General features: G+C 40.2%; 1 protein-coding gene and 1 long non-coding RNA gene across 14 annotated transcripts in view; both read right to left on the reverse strand.

Annotated features, from left to right (window-relative positions):
- LOC144044008 (uncharacterized) overlaps positions 1-3633 on the reverse strand; it is a 13186-nt gene extending 9553 nt beyond the window's left edge. For 3 of the 4 annotated variants that reach the window (XR_013291185.1, XR_013291184.1, XR_013291182.1), the window contains exons 1-3: positions 1122-3629; positions 868-1030; positions 404-466 (exon numbers count right to left, since the gene is read on the reverse strand). This is a non-coding gene — a long non-coding RNA (uncharacterized LOC144044008). Of the gene's footprint in view, positions 1-403; positions 467-867; positions 1031-1121 lie in introns of all 4 variants that reach the window. The other variant, XR_013291183.1, reaches the window with a different exon arrangement.
- A 3924-nt stretch (positions 3634-7557) lies between these two features.
- adgrl1a (adhesion G protein-coupled receptor L1a) overlaps positions 7558-21942 on the reverse strand; it is a 229203-nt gene continuing 214818 nt past the window's right edge. For 4 of the 10 annotated variants that reach the window (XM_077555695.1, XM_077555697.1, XM_077555698.1 and 1 more), the window contains 7 exons: positions 21706-21797; positions 20603-20771; positions 20236-20397; positions 17925-18021; positions 13980-14102; positions 9592-9609; positions 7558-9505 (listed from right to left, as the gene is read on the reverse strand). In XM_077555695.1, the coding sequence (XP_077411821.1) occupies positions 8610-9505; positions 9592-9609; positions 13980-14102; positions 17925-18021; positions 20236-20397; positions 20603-20771; positions 21706-21797 (1557 nt within the window). In that variant the 3' untranslated portion in view covers positions 7558-8609. The remainder of the gene's footprint in view (positions 9506-9591; positions 9610-13979; positions 14103-17924; positions 18022-20235; positions 20398-20602; positions 20772-21705; positions 21798-21942) is intronic. The other 6 variants (XM_077555699.1, XM_077555701.1, XM_077555700.1 and 3 more) reach the window with 6 other exon arrangements.

Consider the following 21942-nt stretch of genomic DNA (forward strand, 5'->3'; position numbering starts at 1 on the left):
AAATCAAATTAATTGAATAAATTAAATTCAAATTGAATCGTTGAAAATTTGCTAAATCGTGAAATGTATTTTGTCTTCTGGATTATTAAAAACTGTTATAATGTTCTGTTACATCCAGATGTTATTGTGAGTTGAAATTTTGCACAAGTGGTGGCAGAATGCTGGATGGTTGGTTTAAAAGACTTTTTATTTAATTTTTTGGCCATATCGCTTAGCCTCAGACTAAAGTATACAAACAATCCAATATCCATTTGTTGCACGTCTTTGCAATGCACATATTGCATGAGCCATTCGTGCGCCAAGATATTTTCCACATATTGTGCAGCCCTAGTATCTCCACCCTCCACTAATGTCTTGCTTCTGAAAACTGATTTCAACAACATTCAAAAAGAAATCTAGTCACCTGGTCAACTTTGGCGCAGTCTGTGATAGCGGTGTCTTCATCAGGTTGTGCTTCAGTGGAAACCTGGGGTAGATGAATAGAAAAATACCAATACAATTAAATTCTTACTAAGACTAGACTGCTATACTGTAATTTCATGTAATCATGAATGTGCGACCAGTAATTCTAGTATGTCACATGTATGAAACAATATCCAAATGTCATGATAAGCAATCACGATATGATAATCAACATGATATTGTGAGGTTAGCGATACTCACGATAACTGTAAAAGTAAAATAAAAAAATAAGTCACAATATTGTAAAAAAATGAAATAAAAACAAAAAAAATTATATTGAGAAAAGAATGTACTTTTGCTTTTGAGTTATAATTAATCTTTTATGTTTTGTCAAACCTTGCACGATAACCCCCCCACCCCCAAAAAAAACAAAATTAAGTGTGACAACACACCATATAAACATACCATAGTGTTTTTCCATTGTAGTGAAATTCAAACATGAAAACCTTCTGGGCATCATGATACACTCTCAGCCTGTTTTCACGTTCCTGTTTGCTTATAACTTCTCCTCGATATTCAGTAGGAAAGACTCCCTTCTGAAAGGAGCAGGAACTGAACACTCCTCGACCTTACAAAGAAAAAGGGATACAACAGAAATATTTCATTATAACAGTAATGAAAACTAGGCCCATACTAAAGAATCTTTTACCAATACTCACCTTTGAATGAATTAATATATTTTATGGTGAAGCCATCCTTGTCTTTACCTAAGGATGAAAAATATGCTACCTCTTCTTTGGGTTTAACTTTTGCCCTCTGTGGCCTCATGACTGACATATCTCACTGAAGATAATGATCTAAAGCTATAGAAAAAAATGAGTTTCAATCAGTTTGATAGGTAACTTGGTGCAGATGTTTTGAAGTTGACTTTCTGTGGACCATAATATCCTGTGCAGTGTGCAGTAAATGTGCCAACGAAAATAAAATAGTGGATAGCACAGCTCTGCTAAATATTTGCATAAATTAAATGTAATGAACACTAACAGACTTTACTGAAATATTTCTATTTAAAGAACAAATTTAAGTAAACACAAATGCAGCAATTTACCAATACTTCATTTATACTGTACTGGTAATACTAAACCATTGTATATTTTCACATCACAAACCAGCCTATCAAACCAGCCTGTTATTGCTTTCCTCTTAAAAATTTCAATTAGCATTTATCTTACTCAACAGACGGTTAGCTCTGCTATGCTAACTGAGCTAACCGTCGCTAACAAAAGCGTAGCAATTCTAAATAATTAGCTGCAACCATCATAATCAACAGATGGTTAGGTATGCTAACGTTAGCTTAGCTGCACTTACACTGGACTTGCATTATAAATCATTTTCAGCAATGTACACAAGCGACCAACATTAAAATAAACAAGTTTCTGGAGGAAAAATTCGAGCTTCAAACCTACCTCATTAGCACAGCTACACTGCCATCACGTCTCGTGAAGTAATTAGAGCCGGGGGCGGTTCTCTATCGGGGCTGCTAGATGACGTCACTTCCGTACTCCGGGCAATATAATAAATCACATTTAAATCAACAAATTGGTTCAGTGTTGGATTATGAACTTTGTTGATAAGAGTGGCTATTGTTCTATGATTTACAGTGTCAATTAAAAAAAAAAAATAGATCACATTTAAAATTAACCCGAAAGGCTCATATACTAAATTAATTACCACAGACGAAAACAAAGGATATTATTGCTAGAATTATAGATAATTTTGTAATCGTTTAATGTGATTTCAGTTTGCTTTTTTAAAAAGTTATTTTTTTTTTTTTCATTAACGAAAATGTTTTTTTGCTTTAGTAAATAAAATAACCTTGCTGCTGTCACACAGTTGCTGTCCGAGGATGTTTTGGTACTATACTTTAGTAATGGACGCATGTGTTTTTTGGCAAAATTGTGAGCGAGCCCAGTAACTTGGCTTAGAAGCAACCCTGCAAATGAATGGTCACATGATGCTTTACTGTTGGCATGAAGCAGGACTGATGGTAGCGCTCATCTTTTCTTCTCCAGACAAGCATTTTTCCGGATGCCCCAAACAGTTGGAAAGGGGGTTAATCAGAGAAAATAACTGTAACTCTTTTTTCCTTATTTTGGTCTGTGTTTATGGAATCCCTTTTTCACTGGTCACACCAGGCCATCCTCCAAAAGTCTTACTCCCTCACCATGAGTGTAGATGGACTCATACCTGCTTACTGCCATTCCTGAGCAAGCTCTACACTGGTGGTGATGTCCTTATCCCTGCAGCTGAATCAACTTTGGGAGATAGTCCTGGCTTTTGCTGGATTTTCTTGGGTGCCCTGAAGCCTTCTTCACTTAAAGTTTGTAAGGTCACTAAAGGAAATTACTTTAATTTTCATGGCAAATAGGGACTTTGCAATTCATCTAATCACTATAACATTCTGGAGTACATGTACATGCAAATTGCCATCATAAAAAAACAATAATAAGTCAGCACTGCAGATTCTTAGAAAATCAATGTCATTCTCAAAACATTTGGCCGCTGGTGTACAGAAAGATGTTATACTGTAAAGGCAGGGTGGGATGTTAAATGATGAATTAATGTACGGCACTGACAGTTTCTCTGTCTCTGCTGTTAACCATTGTACATTTTTAAATAAACAACCACTGAAATAATTAAATACTGAAATATATAATTAAATATCGTAGGGTATTTCATTATTTAATTATTTACTTAGGAAATGGTGGCTGCAAAAAAAAAAAAAAAAGGCTCTGTGTCTACAGACAAACATTCACAATACACAGCATTTTGAGAAAAAACTGAATTATGGAGACGTGCGTAATTGTGAGGACAGGTGATGGTCAGCCAATCAAATGCTGTGAAATATACACTGGTGTGAATTATTCATGAAGTGGTGCATTACAAGGACCTTCCTACAGGGGGCGCCATCAAATACACAAAAATACACAAATTCACGTAATTATGCTTTACAAGGACATTGGCTAAAACTTTGGATTTAAGCCTTCTACAGCCCTAGAAGCACTTCTGCATTGAAATAATTATGAGGACATGGGCTGTGTCCTCATAATTCAAAATGTCCTCGCAGCACGGCATGTATTCAGGTGAAATGTCCTCATAATACACAAAGGCAAACACACACACACACACACACACACACACACACACACACACACACACACATTCACTATCAGAATAATGTCATAAAATTATTCAAAAAAAAATCTAATTTTATGGGGAAAAATCATTAATTTTTATTTAAAAACCGTAAAAAACAAAAAAGTAATTTTGTGAGAATAAATAAAGTCATACAATAACAAGAAACAACTTAGAAATATGTGAGACTAACGGCCCTATTTTCGTGCCCATCTTAAGTTTAGTGTAAAGTGCAGTCTACTTGTGCACAAGGTTGGATTTTTTATTTTATTTCTTAGTAGCAGGGATAGAATAGGGTGTTTTGCATCATTGTGGGATGCAACGCAGTCGGATGCCAGCCAATCGAAGTGGCTCCCTTCATTCGCTTGAAAATTCGGGTGGTTGAGGCGCACACAAAGCTTGACAGTACGGAAGCATTAATTGATGCGCTGCGATGCGTGCATGTAGTCGGCCGTGCATGTGACATCCCCAATTGAGCGTCTGTGTGTGCCCCCCTCACCCCCTCAGGCTGGAGTAGCGGCCCAAAAAGTCTATATTGCAGTCTGGCCAAGCGTGAATTTGACTTTGAACATGTGATTTAAATCTTACCGTTGACACCATGGTGTTTTGCTGGTGATTTTTCTAACGCGGAAGTAAAATGCCCTGTTCAGTAAAATCCCGCCTCTCACCGTGTGCTTGCCGCACCCCCGCCCGTCCGAGTCAGCTGCTGCTGGAGCGCTGCGTTCGAGGACTCCTCTGAATGGCCACACAAAGCCATCAATTCTTCAATAAACATTTGAAACAAAATGGCGTAGTGGAGGAGGAGGGGAGGAGAGGGAAAAAGAGAGAGAGAGAAAAAAAGAGGAAAAAACCAACAACCCAGCGAAACGGGGACCATCTGCTTACAGGGTTAGCGTGCTAACCACTAAACATTCATCCAGTTAGGTTAAAGAGCGCAAAAGTTTTACTTGTATTGACTTGTGCAAATGTAAAAGATAATTGCTTTGAATTCATTAGGGCAGAATGTTTACTGATAAAGGCTACTTTTATCACTATCCTGCGAGCATGGCCATGGAGGTCTCAGAGAAAGTGGGCGTGCGTTTAGTCCGCAGAGGCGGTGCGGGGGTGGATCAGATCCTAATGACGTCAAACAGTGACAACAGCTTGTTTTCTTAGGTTGGGAGGGGGTGCTTGGAGAGCAGAATAACCTAGAATTTCTCACTGAGGGACGAATGGAGGAAAACACCACATCGGTGATGTTTTTGGTGGGGAATTAGCATTTTAACAGGGCTAAAAGCTCCAAAAAGTTGATTTTTCACGTTACTGTCTCTTTAAGAGAAAAAAGCTGTAATTTCCTAAGTCCTGATACATTTATTTTTGTAATTTTGTGAAACTAATATCATACTATTACTATTAGAATTGAATTGTAATTTTGCTAAAATAGTCTTATTAACATACAAAAAAAGTTGTACTTTTAGTAGTCCTTCGGTCTCTTAGTAGAAAAAAAAGTCATAAATCTTGCAAGAATAAAGTGCTATTAGTACCAAAAAAAAAATCACAATATTACAATTAAATTGTTGTAATTTTACAATAGGAAACAGGCTTGGGGAGTTACGGAATACATGTACCGCCGATACGTAATCAGTTTGCAATTTTTTTTTAACTGTATTCCAATACCGTTACAGGAAAAAAACATGTTATCAGTTTACTGATGATTTATTACTTCAAGGGATTACGATTTCTACGATGAGAGAGAGAGACAGAGAGAGAGCGTGTGCACGCCTGCGCGAGTGGGACCGTTGCTACATGTTGTGGAGGTGGGAACGAACAAATGAACTGACTAGTCGTGTCCTCCACACGCGGGCACTTTGAAAAAGCTTCACGGACGGGAGGAGGAAATGACGACGGGTATTTTCACTGGAATTTACTCGGAGCGAAAGTTTGAGCTGAGAGTCCAGCGGCATGCATACACCTTCCAAACAAATTTTCCTCCCACCAATTCACTATTTAAACATCATACACCACATATACATGGTTTAACTTGTGACTGGGATAAAAGTTCATTTTGCAGTTGATGTCAATATCAATAGCCTACATGCTTTTTAATTACACAAGAATTTTTGCTTTTTGTAGCCTGCCCGGGTTCCTATCACCCGCAAATAGCAGGGGCACATTGTATAGAATATATATTGTGGTGATATTTATTTTGTCTTCATGAGCATACTCAATATTGGCGTAATCCAAAAGTAATCCAGTTACATTACTTTAATATTATGGTACTTGGATTACGTTATTAACTAAAAAATTTTAGCAGGTAACTTGTAACTGTAATGGATTACATTTTAAAAGTAACCCGCCCAACCCTGATAGTAAAATTGTGATGAAGATAGCATTGTAAATCTTCAGTAAAATGAAAAATGCTGAGTCAACTGCACTTAAGTATATGTTTCATCATTATGATATCATTGGTATGAACAATTCAATGTTATTGTACACTAAAGAACTCATCTACTTTTTGCCTCTTATACTTCTTCTATACAGACAGGTCTCAATGAAAATACAGTATCAAGACAAATCCTCTTGTCCTCGTCGGCTTTGAACATGTGGACTATCTTCCCAAGTGGAATAATCAAATGTCCCACAGCAGCAAATGCACCTATTTCCTGCTCATGTTCCAGCCACATCTTACCACGCAAAAAAAAGAAAAGAAAAAAGAACAGGATGTACGTCAAAAAAAAGGAAAAGCATTGGTATGAATGAATCAAATGTGAATAAATATTTTAGGGAGAGAAAACATCCCAACAATAAATAAACCATATAAAAAAGGAGATAAACAAAGCTGAGAAGTCGGCTAGCTCCTATAGGTCAGTGAGGTTGCCATTGGAGTGGTTGTTCTCTCGCCGCTCTCCTGACAACTCATTTCTCTCAAATGTATCACTTACGCAAGTACACTCAGAAACACATTTGTCCCTGCGTTCTTATCTTGCGCCGCATCCTCCCTTCCTGCCCTTTCACCCAAAGGCACCACAGCGCCCGAAAGCACTTCTCACAGGTGTGTGCTGGGCATGTTAAGATTGAGTGCCGTTTTAGACCACGACAGTGTTGCCTGTCCTAAATTAACAGTACTGGTCATGATCAAAATATTTGTTTCTGTTTTTGTCTTAATTAATACAAAAACTAATTAATTAATTAATTAATAATTAATACACAGTATGTCAAACAAGGTTTTAGTACTTAAAACAAGCAAATAAAAATTCCACCAAAAAGTTTTCAAAAATGAAATATGTTTTTGAAAAAATGATAACGGAAACTACATTTTGAAAACAACTATAAGTAGAATAATTGTAGTGGAAATTTCCTTTGTTTTTGTCTATTATAAATGAGCTTTCATGTTGATTTTTAAATGCATTTAGTTTGTTTACTGTGCAGGTGTACAGGTGATGTAACGTTGAACAGTCGTTTGTAAATTGTAGATTATTTTATTACACAATACTTAGGACTTTTTTTTACGTTACGCTCAACAAATACTTAACATACAGTATTTATAGAAAAACATAAACTAAGACTAATAAAAGCTCAACTAAAACTAAGCATATTTGGAAAAAAAATTGCTTGAAAAAAATCTGCTCTAACAACTTAACTTGAATAATTAAAACTCAAATTAATTTGAAAAACAGAGAGACTAGCTATTATAACCCCAATGGTCAACGCTCCCATATCCAAATAATATTTTCGATGTGAAAATGAATGAAATGAATATATGCTTTCATGGTCCTCCAAGATGATGCCATTAAGCAGTGCCCCCAAACCTTCTTTGGGGCTCTAACCCTCTAACCAGAATTTGATTACTCATGTCTTTTGAGAGGCCTTCTAGTGACCAGGAAGCCCAAAGCAGCCCCTTAGTTTATTTATACCAGAGGCCACTCACTCAGAAAGCTTCACACCACCTACTAGAAAAACTTCAGGCTAAGCGTCACAAACTCCCCCCAAAAAGAAACATTTTATTTTTCTCTTTTGTTGCAAGTACAAGAAGTCATTTCTCATTGCGTCTCTTAACGTTTGTTGCTTTTGATCATCTGGCCGTCGTCCGTATTTATTTACACTGTAGGAATAAAGCAGAATCACGCTGCGGTTCTCGTATGTACACATATGTTTATAGTGTCGTCGGTCACAACCACACACAGGCGACAAAAGTCCACTTCGGCTGGCTAGGCTCTAACACAGCAAGTACAGGAGGGGCGGGGAGCGCGGCACCTTCCCCAAGATGCAAATCCAAAGTCAACAAAATGAATACTCTCAGCAACAAACGATAGCAAGGCAGTCATGTTTTGGAAAGCCTAAAAAGCAAACAGGCAGAGAGGGGCAGCGGGTGAAAAGGTTCTGGGAGGGGGAACGGGGGGGTACCTCCACCTCTGATCCACAAAAAGAAGGCAAACTCGTCCTCAACTGAAGATGGAGAACTGTTTTCATTTGTAATGTTCAATAATGAGCACTTCTGGATACGCGTCTGTGTGTGTGTGTTGTATTTCTGTTCTGGCTCAATAATAGAGATTTTTTTTGGCAACAATGAAGAGCTTTCCTGTGAGACATTTTTTGCTCCTAACGGCATTCTAGACTCCACTCGTCTCCACAGCTAACTAGCAAATGATGATCCGTACGAAAGGGTAAATAACTGAGCAAATAGAAAATGATAGTCTCGCCTCCAGAAACATTCCAGAACTTTTGTTTGATCAAAGTTTTGAGAGATCCTAAGGGGGGAAAGTGTGGCCGGCGGTCGGTACATTCAGAGTGCTGGACTTGGCCTTAAGGTACCAAAGGAACCGGGTAGGACTCGGCTTGGATCGATGTTCCTTAAAAAGTCAAAGGCGTCTTCTGGGGACCTGAAGGTCACTCTGTTTGTCTCTTCTATTGGTTCAGTCAAAGTTAAGAGAAAGAAAGGCAACCAAACAAGCAGAAAGTGACGAGGACGACGTAGGCTAGGAGGCAACTCTGGCCCTCACTTGAGTCCCCGAACTTCCTTCTGCGGGCTCCGGTCACAGACTGGTGACCAGCTGCATCTGTCCGTCGCCCTCGTTGTGGACGGCCTCCTGAGCCTGGTGCACATGGTCCCCGCTCGGCCTTCTGGGCTGGGCCTGGTAGAAGGTCTGCATGGGGGCGCCGCGAGAGCCCAAGGCGGGCCTCCCGGAGCTGTAGTACAGTTCTTCGGGGGGCTGGGCCGATCGGGGCACCACTTCCAGGGGCTCGGGACTGCTGTCGGGGTAGGGAGAGTCTCGCAGGTTGGTGATGCTGGTGTACAGGGAGTCCCGGGCGGGAGAGTCCGGCGCTCTGTTGCCTGTCTGCCCACTGGAACTCTGACCGCTGTGGCCGAGACTCTCGGTGAGGTCGGCCGTGTAACTCTCCGACTCCTCCGGGTCGCTCTGGTAGAGGACGGACTGGGCTCGTTGTAGGAGCAGGGGCTCTTCCAGCGCTTTGTACAGCAGCTCCACATCCTGCGGCGTGCGCTGCCTGCCATCCCTCAGAAAGTCATCGTCTTGGTCGCCCAACTCGGGTCCGGCGGCTCCTCGGGGGTGTCCCCCGGCCAGGCTTCCGCACACCCTGTCCCCGCCGTCGCCCCCTGCTACGTTTCCACCGCTCACACTAACGCCCCCAGCTCGCAGGTTGTTGTGCACCAGCTCAGAGATGATCATCTTTTCGAAGGCCGCTGCGTCCGAGAGATTCCGTCGGGCGCCTCCGCCACCCAGCGTCTCCGAGCCGCGTGGGTTGAGCAGAGGCGGAGGGCTGTCTCCACCCCCGCCGCCACTGCTCAGGAAGTCACAGCTGCCACCGCCGCCACCCCCTGGACCGGCACGCAGGGAGTAGCTGTTGTTGAAGTTGCCGTTCAGCGGCAGGGTCTCCATTCCGCAGGGGTCGCGGGTCTTGGATGTGATCTCTGGATCCAAACACAGGACAGGAACCAGTTTGGACATTGAAATCAACAAAATCTTAGCCACAAATGTAAGGACAGAAGACACTTACTTGGATCTCGGAAAGTTCCTGTCCATCCAAGAGAATGCCGTATGAAGCAGAAATAATGAAAGACGGGAAGTGTCATTTAATGCAACATTAACTTGATCAATTCATTTTTAAAGATTTTTAAATGGCCACCCTTAATGGAATGAAAAATCTATCAGCCTCTTTAGCCATCTTTGCGTCTTCCTTGTTCTCGGGAATGAACTTGCCAATTCAAGCACTGACTTATGCCAACATGAATAATTTAAAAAAGCGGATATATTTCTATGAGTTTTGGCCTTTTATCCACATTGAACACGTTTGACCCCCAAAGGGTTTTAGGTCACTGAAAACTGACAAAATATTTGACATCCACTACTATCTCCTTATGTGAACTGATTTTAGTTTATTGGCTGTCTTTGGGGTTTTGGTGTCATTAGGCAAGGGTTGGCTACCGTTTTCAAGGCATACCGTTTATCATGAGCATTATTAGCTAGTTTTTTTCTTTGTTTGGAGTTATCTGTGGAGACAAAGCAACACGACCCCTCCCTTTCCTGCTGTTACTACAAGAAGTCAGTAAGCCTAACAAATTATTCCCTTGTCGAAAAAGTCGTCTCTTTAAGGAATTTTTCAAACACCACGACTTGGTAGAGGAAGGATATGCAAAGCATGCTAACAAAGATTGGTTGCCGTATGTCGTTTACAAAAGCGTCACCCATCACTCACACAAATTCAAGCTAATATTACTATAATGCTGTTTTAAAATTAAACTTTGCATCAGGGACACGCAGTCAGGGCAGGCAGGAGAGACAGAGCTCCCCATCGTTCACTGCATGTGAAGAGTAAAAAATAAAAAGACTAAAGATTATAATGAAATTATTTTCCATTCTAGTCATCTGGCCCATGCTTTACGTTGATTTTTTTTTCTCAATCCAATTATGTCAATGATCAAAAAAATGAAAAAAAAAAATTGCTGAATTTACGCATTTTCTCTTCAAGTACATGGTCGACAAGGGAACAGAGGCGTTGCACTTTGATTGCCTCCCGCGGCTATACACAAATGAATTGCCAAAACTGGCAGCTGGCGGGAGCCCTTTCACATTGCTTTTTTGCCTTAATATGACCAAGATACATGTTTAATCACACATGTACTGCACGTGCTGATGTTCAACAGTTTGTCTAATGCAGAGGTAGGCAAGTTTGGTCCTAGATAGCCTTGCATGTTTTTGATGTCTCCCTCCTCGAACACAGCTGAGAGGCTCCCGCAGAACGTAATTATGAACGGATGATTTGAAACACCAGGGTTGGAGGCAGGAGACACCGAAAACATGCAGGACTGCGGCTCTCTAAGACCGAGCTTGCCTATCCCTGGTCTAATGAATGTGAGTGAAATATTTAGTCTTTCTGTTGGCAAGAAAAGCCACTCAAAGTGCATAGCGGAACCCAGAAAGTATCATGCTGCTGCTGGCAGGTGGCAGTGCTTTGCTCCATTGGCACAAACACATGGGGGGGGAAACACGGCGCACTTCGCTACCGCTAGAGCAAGCCTCAATGGGTTGAAGATGTGCAGACCTAGCCGCCATCTTGAAACGGGAGTCACCAGTGATATCTTCTATTCAATTGTGTTTAACTGTGTTTGGCTGAAATCATAATTCGTCAAAAGAATGGATTGTTACAAACATCATACATGCAGTTATGATATAAGAAGTGGGTAATTCTATAATTGGGACTTTCATAGAACATTAAATATAAAAGCAAGACCAAAAAGTATTTGTAATTAAAACAAATAATAAAAACAAAAAAAAACAGTAACAACCACAAACTTGAATTGCCTTTTATTTTTCTTATCATCACATTGTTGAACAGTGTGGAATTGATTGAAGCATCATTAAAAGCTTTGAAAACAAACATTTCACTGAAGGTCAAAAATTGGACTATAAGCTAATCTTTTCTTTTGGGTTCATATTTGTTCTGTCCGACTCCAGAGGAGAGGAGTCAGTTGTTCACACACGTCACTGGTGTATCTACAAATGCAGCCTAATAAAAGCTGTCCAGCTAATAACTGTAGGAGCACTTTTTTAGCAGCCTTTTACTTTGGCTGTGCCATTGCAGTGTAATTAGACATTCTAATGAAGAGCTCTTCTTCTTACTTCATCTCCTCTAAAAATGTCTGAGGCTGTCAGGCGTTGATGTATTTGTCGGGGAAGCATTGAAATATTTAATAGAGACGCCGCCTCACATTTCAGCCGCTGGACAATGGCCAATATGTTTATTGTGCGAGTGCACTGGTAATGAAGCCAGAAAGTCAAAGTTCGGTCCAATTGCTCTTGATGCGTCACCCACGGTCACTCCGGGGTAATATGGACTGGTGATTGCTATGATATGATGCCATGTGCTAACCAGGGTTCCAGGCTTGGCTTTAGTTCTGTATTTGGCATTTCGCCCGGCAACAGCAAAATATCAACGCTCATATGCAATTTCAAATAAGGCTGCTAAATTGATGGATAAAAACATGGACATTTGTTGAAATTTGAATTTTAAAAGGGTTTGGTAAAAACAACATCTGCATGTGGCATCAGACTATATTGATTCCAAAAGGAATAAAATCAAATTGCAAATGACATAAATAAAACCAATTTTGTTTGGGAAGGATTACGGTAGCGAATTATGAGCTATCCGAGGGCTTGATATTTAAATTCATGAGAGTTCTAGAGAATCATTTAAAATATTGCACAATATTGTAAAGATCATAACAGACTGGGACTTCACAGCGTTAATTTATCATTTAATAATGATACATTTTTATTTCAAGCATGTACAGTTAGGCTCGGGACCATATTCATTTTATTGTCATTTCTGTCTATATAAATAAACACAATTTTGTACGTCAGATTTTATATTGAAATTGCAGCAAAACAGAGTGCAGCTACATTGCAAAAGTGTGACGAACTATGCTGCTTTCAGAGGCTGGAATTGAATAAAAGAAATCCACCAAATTTTGCCAAACCTTGTTCAGTAAGCGACAGATTTCGACGCTACATTCTTTTTCGCATTCACAGCGATTCATTATCCAGTTTAGCAACGGGACGACAAGTGTCTCCCTTGTGATTTCTGGCAGTCAAAGTCGCAGTGAAACTTTACTCATCAGATTGCGATTCGAGACAAAGCCAGATGGCAAACTCAGGCTGTTTGTTTTGTGCAGCCTGGTTGGATCCATTTGACGGTTAACGCACAGCACACACACACACTGTGGGGAAATGATGTTCAATACCACTTTGTTTTTCAAACCGATACCCGTAGCAATACTCAACTCTTGAGTAGTCACATTTTTATGCTCGCCATCAAATTATGAACATATTTTAAATTTTGACCAGATTCAAAATTTGATGGCATCTGCTGAACGTCTTTACGTTTTGCAGTCTTGAATGAAACCTGATGAAACGGCAACACTGGCTACATGCGCGCAAACTCACAAGCCTGCGCCGCTCAGTGGGATATGGGCTGGTTTAGTCCGTAACCAAAATGTTGATCAGAGTTTCCTGATGGCGAGGCAAATGTTTGTAAATATTTTGTTTTCATTCAACACAAAGACAATCATAATGAAAGATAGAGAGTGTGTGCGTGTGTGTGTGTGTGTGTCAGGGTTATTAATAGTTTTACAATTTTCATTTTAGTTAGTTTTGATTACATTTTGAGTTTTGTTTTTTAAATGTAGTTAGTTTTAATTAATTTTCGGGGTGGTTTTGTTAGTTTTAGTTATTTAAAAATGCTTAGTTTTAGTTTAGCTTTAGTTAGTTTCAGTTTTAGTTGTTAAAAAAAAAAGTGTATTACTTGTGTTTAAAAAACATCATGGTAAAATAAGATAAGTAACGCATTTCTTCCCTAATGATGCATTTCGGCGGAATTAAATAGAAAAAGCAGGCAAGCCGGGCAATTGGAGCCAAAAGTCAAGCATGAAAAATTGCCGCCTAAGAATGACGTCATCTGAAGGTGCTTTTCGATTGGCTGCTGCTAGATGACGTCACTTCTGCATGACACACTTTCAATGTGTTGAAAGGTACTGGTTTGATGTCCCTGATTTTTGATTGTGAATTAAAATTATTGAATAACATTTTTTTTTTAAATCCCCGTCCTTATTGCGGTCAATATCAAAATAAGTCTACTTAAAATCACATTTAAAATCATCCCCAAAGGCTCATGAATTAAATATTAATAATTAATATAATAATCATAATAAAAGTTACTTTTTGTAGTTTCAGCTAGTTTAAAAAAAAGAAGCATTTTCGTTATTTTATTTCCCTAACGAAATTGTTTAGTTTTGTTTTTTTGTTAGTTTTCGTTAACTAAAATAACCTTGGTGTGTGTGTGTGTGTGTGTGTATATATATATATATATATATATATATAGGTGCTAACCTGTGGAGTTAAAGACGCCAGGTGAGGGTGGGGTGAAGCTCTCAGCCAGCAGCGTGTTGTAAGGAGACGTGCCACTGCGAGTCTGCAGCACCGGGTTGGCCAGAAGGTGGTTACCCATGGCTGCTGTAATATAACAGCAACAAAAAAACATCCACATGCATCATCATAAATGGGCTCTTTGCATTGAATGCATGCAAATCAAGCCCAGTGTATGGCGCTGGGTAATAACACCTGAAATGGCACAAATGTTTACAGTTGCTCCAAATGGAGCTATTTTTGTTACAGCGCTGTTTTATGGAGTCATTTCACTGCCTCCTGATTGTAACCTTTGAGTAAAAAACACAATCGAAAGGCAAAGTTACTGTTTGCCGTTATTGCCATTTGTTTCCCTTTGGCTCTCAACAGTGAAGACAGGAAGGGGAGCGGGTGTGGAGGGCGGGGGGTGGGGAACTGTAATGCATGCCATTATGTAGTCCCGGAGTGCAGCCATTGAAACACAGTTAATTTTACACTGAAAATGTGAATGCCACCAAAAAGACAAATAGAAGTGAAAGCAGAGGGAGGATGTTGTGTAAAAGGCTGGAGGCGAGTGCGAGCAGAAATGCCATGAAATTAAAAAGAGGACAGCATGACGGAGCGCGCGCAGACGCTAAGTGCGGGCTGCAGGTACGGCCTGCCCTCGCCTTCATCACGTGGAAAATAAAAATAAGCACTCACGCTCGGCTATTTATTCATCATTTCCCCTCCTCCCTCAAAGCCTCTGGCAAAGCTCGCCTCCTGCTTTCTACTTTTGTTGGCTTGTTCTCTTATGTCGCTTCAACCGCATTTTCATACTTCCTCTCGCCAGACTTTTTTTTTTTTCACAAAGAGGCAAACACCACCAAATTAATGTGGATACGCTGCCTGTGATGTCCTCTTAGGAATACCCGAGCTACCAGATTGAAGTGGGGGGAGAAAGTAGGGCAAAGGAAATCATTTGTGCGTGTGTGTGTCATGAGCACCTTGCTTCCAGGACACACCAGAAAATTGTTGTGCTTCTCACACACACAGCCAAGTAGCAAACTCAAAGAGATGAAGGAGCTTCTCAATTGCGGCTCCTTTTGTTTTGGTTGGTGCTGGCAGGTTCACATTTAACCTATCTATCCTTTTTTTGTTTTTTATGTATGTACCGTATATGTCACAGTACTTTTCTACGGTTACTCTGGCTTCTTCCCACATTCCAACAACATGCAAGATTTATTTAAGACAGTAAATTGTCATTAAAAGGGAGAAAGTGAGGGCGAATGGTTGACTGTCTATATGTTTTCCGTGATTGACTGGAAACTGATCAACGCTGTGGCCCCCCTTTTCTGCTAAAGTCAGCTGGGATAAACTCCAGCCTAAAGATGATGACTAGTACTAAATAAAATGGATGAAGGGATATGGTGGTCCCCGAAGGCACCTCATTTAAATAAATACATAAATAAAATTAAAACACTGAGAGGGAGCAGTTTAAAATTATTTTAAGACTGCAATTTTCAAATCCTGAAATGGTCTCCACAATCCTGTTCTGTGCACAGAGGGAATCGTGTTTTTTCTGTTGGTGTTCCCACACTATGGAACGACCTCCCGGTGCATATTAGACAAGCTCCTTCGCTATCCATTTTTCAAACCCGCTTAAAACCCATTTATATTTCTCGAGGCCTTGCCGTGATGTGAGCCTTTATTTTACTGGCTTATTATCCATTTGTTACTGTTTTTATGTTTTGTTCAATTGTCTTTTTTTTTGGTTCAATTTGTATTCACGTACAGCACTTTTTTCAGCTGTTCTTTTTTTTTTAATGCTCTACAAATAAAGCTTAGTTGAGATTTAACAGAAGGTAACAGAGCATTTTATAATGTTTGGAAACAATTTGTGCCAAGATACTTCTACATACATGTCAACCCATAAGGTTTGTCCGTATTTCTTACGGATTTTTAAGTGTTGCAAAAGCATACGGGCGTATTTGGAAATGAATACGGATTTAACTGTTTTCATGAAAATAATAATATTAGTATATATTGCTTACCCTTTTTAAATTTATTTAGTATTTACTGTCGGCTACGTGCTACACGTGTGCATAAGCTCGATTTAAACAACAACCGGTCACAAAATCTCGTCTATCGCGCGAGACTTCTAACAGTTTCCTGACATGCGCAGTTAAGAAATTTGTGTTAGCGCGAAAATTGCGAGTCGTTCGCAGTGGTTGAGAAAATGGGGGACAGGCCGGCCAAAAAAACAAGATACACCGGACGTTTTCGTTCGGAATGGACGGATTTATTTAAGGTAATTGGTCCGTCAAAACTTGGAGAAGAGTATGCATCATGTTCGCTTTGTTGACGGGACATTAAGGTTGCGGCATCTGGCATTTACGATGTCAAAGAACATTTGAAATCAAAGTTGCACGAGAGAAATGTGAAGCAACAAAAAAGTCAACCGTCCCTGTGATATTTAGAAATCTGTTTTTTCTTTGTGCAATAAAATGTCATTTGGAACAAGATACTGTCAATGTCTTCATATAAGAAAGAAAGTAAGGTAAGATTAATGTTATTGCATGAAACAGCTTTAGTATTGATAAAACTGACATAAGGATTTTTATGGGAAAATAAGGATTTTATGGGTTTGTAATACAGGTGGGACCAAATTAGGGTTGACATGTATGCTTCTAGGTTGGAAAAAAGTGACTGACAACTGCTGTCTTCAAGTGTAAACAATGACAAAAACTTGTGTTTGGGGCTTCACCGCCAAATTTTTATTTCTTTTTTCTTTGAGTTATTAAAAAAAGATTGGAAGGCTGCTTGGGGGTAGATTAACCACAGAGTGGAAACCAGGGCTGGATTGGCAAAAAAAACAAAACAAAAAAAAACAGCCTTGGCATTTTGACTTAGGCCCACTGGCCCAGCCCAACTCCTGCCTAAGATATAGTTCTGCCACTGATGTTTGTTGATGTTTCAGTTTGCTATGTATATTCAAACTGGATTAACGGACTGGTCCTTTTAAATTGTGGGCCAGTCTCTAGGGGTAAAATGTAGGAAAATAATAATTAAAAAGCATTGCATCGGCCCCAAAAGAGGCCGAACCACCAGGCCCTGCTGGAAACCAAACCATCATTGGGTTTGTGGAAGTCGTTTTCTCACACGTATTTATAAATAAAAGATGTTTGATTGGGTTGTCTTTGAGTAATTTAGCCAAACATAATGGCTAGCCCAGTAGCTAACTCTAGCACGCTATCCGTTTTGCTTTCAAACGAGTATTGTGTCATTAATCTGAGCAATAGAATTAATTCAATTAATTACCCATTCTCTCAATGATCATGTTAAATACAACTGAATTTCCACGTGTCTATTTTTGAATCAATTTACCTGTTGTAATATAAATGCAGCCGGTGTTGGGTCTCCATTGGAAGCATTTAACCCAGTCCTTCTCAAATAGCAGAGAAAAGTACAGCAAAGTGTAATTGCACATCCAAGACAGTAGGTGGCAGCGGCACTCTTACTTTTAGAAAGTGTGCAAAGAGTACTAGCTCCTTTTATAGACAAATGAATTATATTATAGTTGTTACAAAATAGTTTTGTCTTCCTTTTTTTGTGTGTGTGTGTGGGGGGCAACAAAAAGCAAGTGAGAAGCACTCATTTACCCTCATGTAACGTCTTCCTGGCAACTGACACTTCACACATTCAAACTTGGGCAATATAGAGAACAAGACTAAAATCATCATGCAAGCCATTTAGCTTGTTTTCTCAATCGCTCTGCCCTGGTCAGATAACAGAAAAGGGCTTATTTAATAGTGGTAGCCCCCAGAAATACATGTGACGTCATGGGGAATATGTCATGGTTTCAGCTCAACAGCTTTTGTGACATGATACTAAATTGCCATTAGCATACTGAACTGAAGTGTGGTTGGGTGCAATAGCAGGAAAACTCACCACGGTTGAGCGTGGGCGTGCTGTTGATATCCCCCGCCATGAAGGAAGACTCTGTCTGCTTCCGAACCGTGTCGTTCCACATGCGGCGGATTCGACTCTGAGGGAAGGAACGGCGCAAAGTGAGAAAAAAAACTGAAGCGCATGGTGGTGATGGTTGGGGGCTTTTATAGCTCTGTGGGGATGCTGTAATCACAACTGCAGGGTTTGCTACAAGTATAAGAGATGACTACAAGGCAATGTCATGTCATTACGAGAGGACCAAATAACTGTAAGACGTGCCAGATATGATTGCAGTAGCTGATACAGTCCCATTATGAAAAACACTCTTTATTGTCTGGTACAATTGTGCATGTTTCCCATGCTGCGTATTGCCTGATTGTTTAGTACAAAAAGTGGAGACCAATTCTGTTTATCAAGGAAAATGTCCTGGTCACACACAAATACCTTTTAACCAGTTTTAAAGCATATTAAATTGCTCATTGAACTATCAAATGAGAAACAATACAATGCAACAATCTTTTGTGTTAGTCTTGATTACTGTGACACCTCTTAGTAAAAAACAATGCAATTCATGGCTACATGTGTTGCTCCACTGTTTGTAATCAAATATCCACCGTTGTTTTTTGTTTAGTTTGGCAGTGAACTTTAAGTAGGAGTGGCAATAAATAGCTTTAATCCTCTTTTTGAAGAAATGCTCACTACCTTCCAAACTTCTGCTTTTTATTAAGTGGTTCAGTTGAGTTTAATGCGGTCATTTAGTCCTCACATTCCCCGGCAAAAAGTCCTGTGATGTACAACAAACAATTTCTTGAATAAAAAAAAAATTGGATTGGATAACATATACAGCCAATTGTCTAGGAAAAATGTACAACATTGTACATTCAAAAACTAATAGCTCACTTTCGAATAAAAAAAAATTTGTATTGGATAACATATACAGCCAATCCATCCATCCATCCATCCATTTTCTTGACCGCTTTTCCTCACTAGGGTCGCGGGGGTGCTGGAGCCTATCCCAGCTGGCTTCGGGCAGTAGGCGGGGTACACCCTGAACTGGTTGCCAGCCAATCGCAGGGCACACAGAGACGAACAACCATACTCACAATCACACCTATGGACAATTTGGAGTGTTCAATTAACCTGCCATGCATGTCTTTGGAATGTGGGAGGAAACCGGAGTACCCGGTGAAAACCCACGCAAGCACGGGGAGAACATGCAAACTCCACCCAGAAAGGCCGAAGCCCGGACTCGATCTCACGTCCTCTGCACTGGGAGGCGGACGTGCTAACCAGTCAGCCACCGTGCTGCCATATATATACAGCCAATTGTCTAGGAAAAATGTACAAAATTGTACATTCAAAAACTAATATCTCACTTTCTGGACATGTTAGGATATGGCTTCTATTGACTTTTTTTGTACGTCTCAGGGTGCTTCACGTGCCTCCCAATTTTCATAGTCCTAGGTCAAACCTGCCAGGATAGGACTCCATTACAAGGCGCTACAGACTCATTTTATTTTCATCATTTATGACTTTAAATTATTAATTTTTTCACCAGGCCTGACGAGTGTGTGAAGTTTGGTGAGTTTTCATGCACGTTTAGGTAGCCAAAATGATTTTTCCCCCCCGGAGAATAATAATTATTATTTTCATCGTTTATGACTTTAAATTATTACATTTTTCACCAGGCCTGACGAGTGTGTGAAGTTTGGTGAGTTTTCATGCATGTTTAGGTAGCCAAAATGTTTTTTTTCCCCCGGAGAATATTAATAATTTCTACAGACACAATAGAGACCTCGCAGCAGCTGCATGCTCGGGCCCTAATCAAAGCATATTTTAGCACTTTGTATAATTGTATTAGTGTACTATTATACATGTAAAAAAAGAAAAAAGAGTCTTACCATAAGGAGGCCAATTTTTTTTTATACAGCTTGTATGGGATCTCACCGAGATTATGCCAGTGTACCTAATGTAGTGGTCGCTGTATGTACAGTATTTGACAATTCAAGCTTTTAAGTTAAGTGGGTTCATTTTACTCAACACAAAAAAGCCTGTGTATATATTTCCTGATTTACAGTGCTATTTATCCTGTTATGACTCAAATTTGCTTACAAAAATAAAGCGTGTCCAATCCATTCCATTTCAGGTGAAACACAATAACACCGGTAAGAGCCACTTTTCATTTGCACACTATTTCTGAGCTCAGCGGGGAACGATGACGCCCGGCGGATGTGAAAAAGGGGGGGGTGGGGGGGAATAAGAGTGAGAGCGCGCGTCATGAAAAAGCATGTGTACAGTGCGTCCGTCTTGCCTGCACCTGTCTGTGGGCTGCCGCGTGGCGAGCTTGGCTGCCGCTGTAGTAACGGTTGTTGGCGCGCAGGCCAGAGTTCTTCATGGCACCGTGGGAGCTGCTGGTGGACGCACGGTTGCAGCAGTAGGAATGACGCAGGCACTTACTGTACTCCTTGTGGACCTGTAATATAAGAGTGACGCGGTTCAACAGAATGTTTGTAAATCAGCAGAAAATAGCACAAATTAACACAGGTGTCAATTTTAAGGTGTGTTTCTTGATAAGAGGATTTTTGTTCTTGTCATTTTTGTAGAAAATTGAGTGAGTGAGTTTGGGAGAAACCGCCGTGGCTGCAGGAATGTGGCAAAATCGTAACCTTATCAAGTACCTTTTTCTGAAGAGCGCAGTGGAAGATGAAAATGAACATGCCCTGGAAGGCGTTGAAGGTGGTGAAGAGGTACGCCATAATCAGTGAATTCTCGTTGATGAACATCAGGCCGAACGCCCACGTCAGCCCCAAAAGGAACAACAGGGTGATGGCGCCCAACACCCACGCCCTGGAAGACAGCACGTCATCACGTCACAATGAAAAGTTAAGGCATGCTCAACAGTCCTGCAGGTGCAAGGTGGTCACTATTTTGTCAGGATTTTGGAGCCTTATTTTTTATATTCTTTGAGTTTATTTTTTATTTTTTAAATCCCTTCAATTTTTAAAGGCTTGTTAACAATAACAAACATTTGTTGTCCCTTTAATGGGTTTTTAAAGAAGAATGTTGATTGTTTTCAACTTTTACAGAGGTTACATGGGGATCATTTGCGGTTAATTTTCTCACTCCTTGCTCCTTATGGTTTGTGTGCGTGCCTTGGTGAGTAATGGGAGTATAATGAGATATACAAATAAACATAGAAACGGTCACAACTGCTCTGTACGCTGCAGTAATATGAGTCATTTATCACAAAGAATACAGAATACATGTTTGTGAGTTATATTATATTGTCTGTCAATGAAAGTGATGCCATTTGTTAATACATGTATAGCGTTTTACATTGTGTGTTAGCATTAAGCTAGTGGAAGGCAAAGTTCTGTGGTCATTTAAAATACACAAGTGTACCTGACACCTGTCTATTGTATGTTTTCTTTGACAGTAAACTTCAACGGTGAGTGGTAATGCACAGCTTGAACCCTCTTTCTAAAGAATTGTTTACTGTCAAACTGCTGTGTGTTGTGAAGTTTAAGTTGAGTGGAGTTTGCTGCCACTACATGATGATAATTTCTTTTGTTGAACCAGGTAAGGCGATCAAGAACGTTTCTCATTTACAAAGGCAACTTGGATGCAATTTAGGGTTCGGTGGCAGTCACTATTTGGGTTTCCATACTTCTTATGGGGGACAACTATTTTGAATTCTGAATCACTTTAGCGTAGTGTTCGTCCTTAGAGGTGCTACTGTAAAACAAATAGCTAAAAACTTGATCTGAAAAGTTCATCTCACTTGATGCTATCCAGACGGCTGGAGTCAGGCTTGAGCGCCGATGAATTTCGAATCATCTTGTGTAAAGTGATCATCAGCAGAACAAGGTTGAGCTAAGACAAGAAAGAGAGAGAGAAAGAGACCGATCAAATAAAAGTGCAGCAGAGCGTGGGGCAAAACGCCCGCCTTTGCACTCTCCATAACCTCAACCAAAGTGCCATGAGATACTCTTCAGGTTTGACTGTGCAATATCGAAAG

Source organism: Vanacampus margaritifer, chromosome 2, assembly GCF_051991255.1.
Source record: "Vanacampus margaritifer isolate UIUO_Vmar chromosome 2, RoL_Vmar_1.0, whole genome shotgun sequence".
Lineage (NCBI taxonomy): Eukaryota > Metazoa > Chordata > Actinopteri > Syngnathiformes > Syngnathidae > Vanacampus > Vanacampus margaritifer.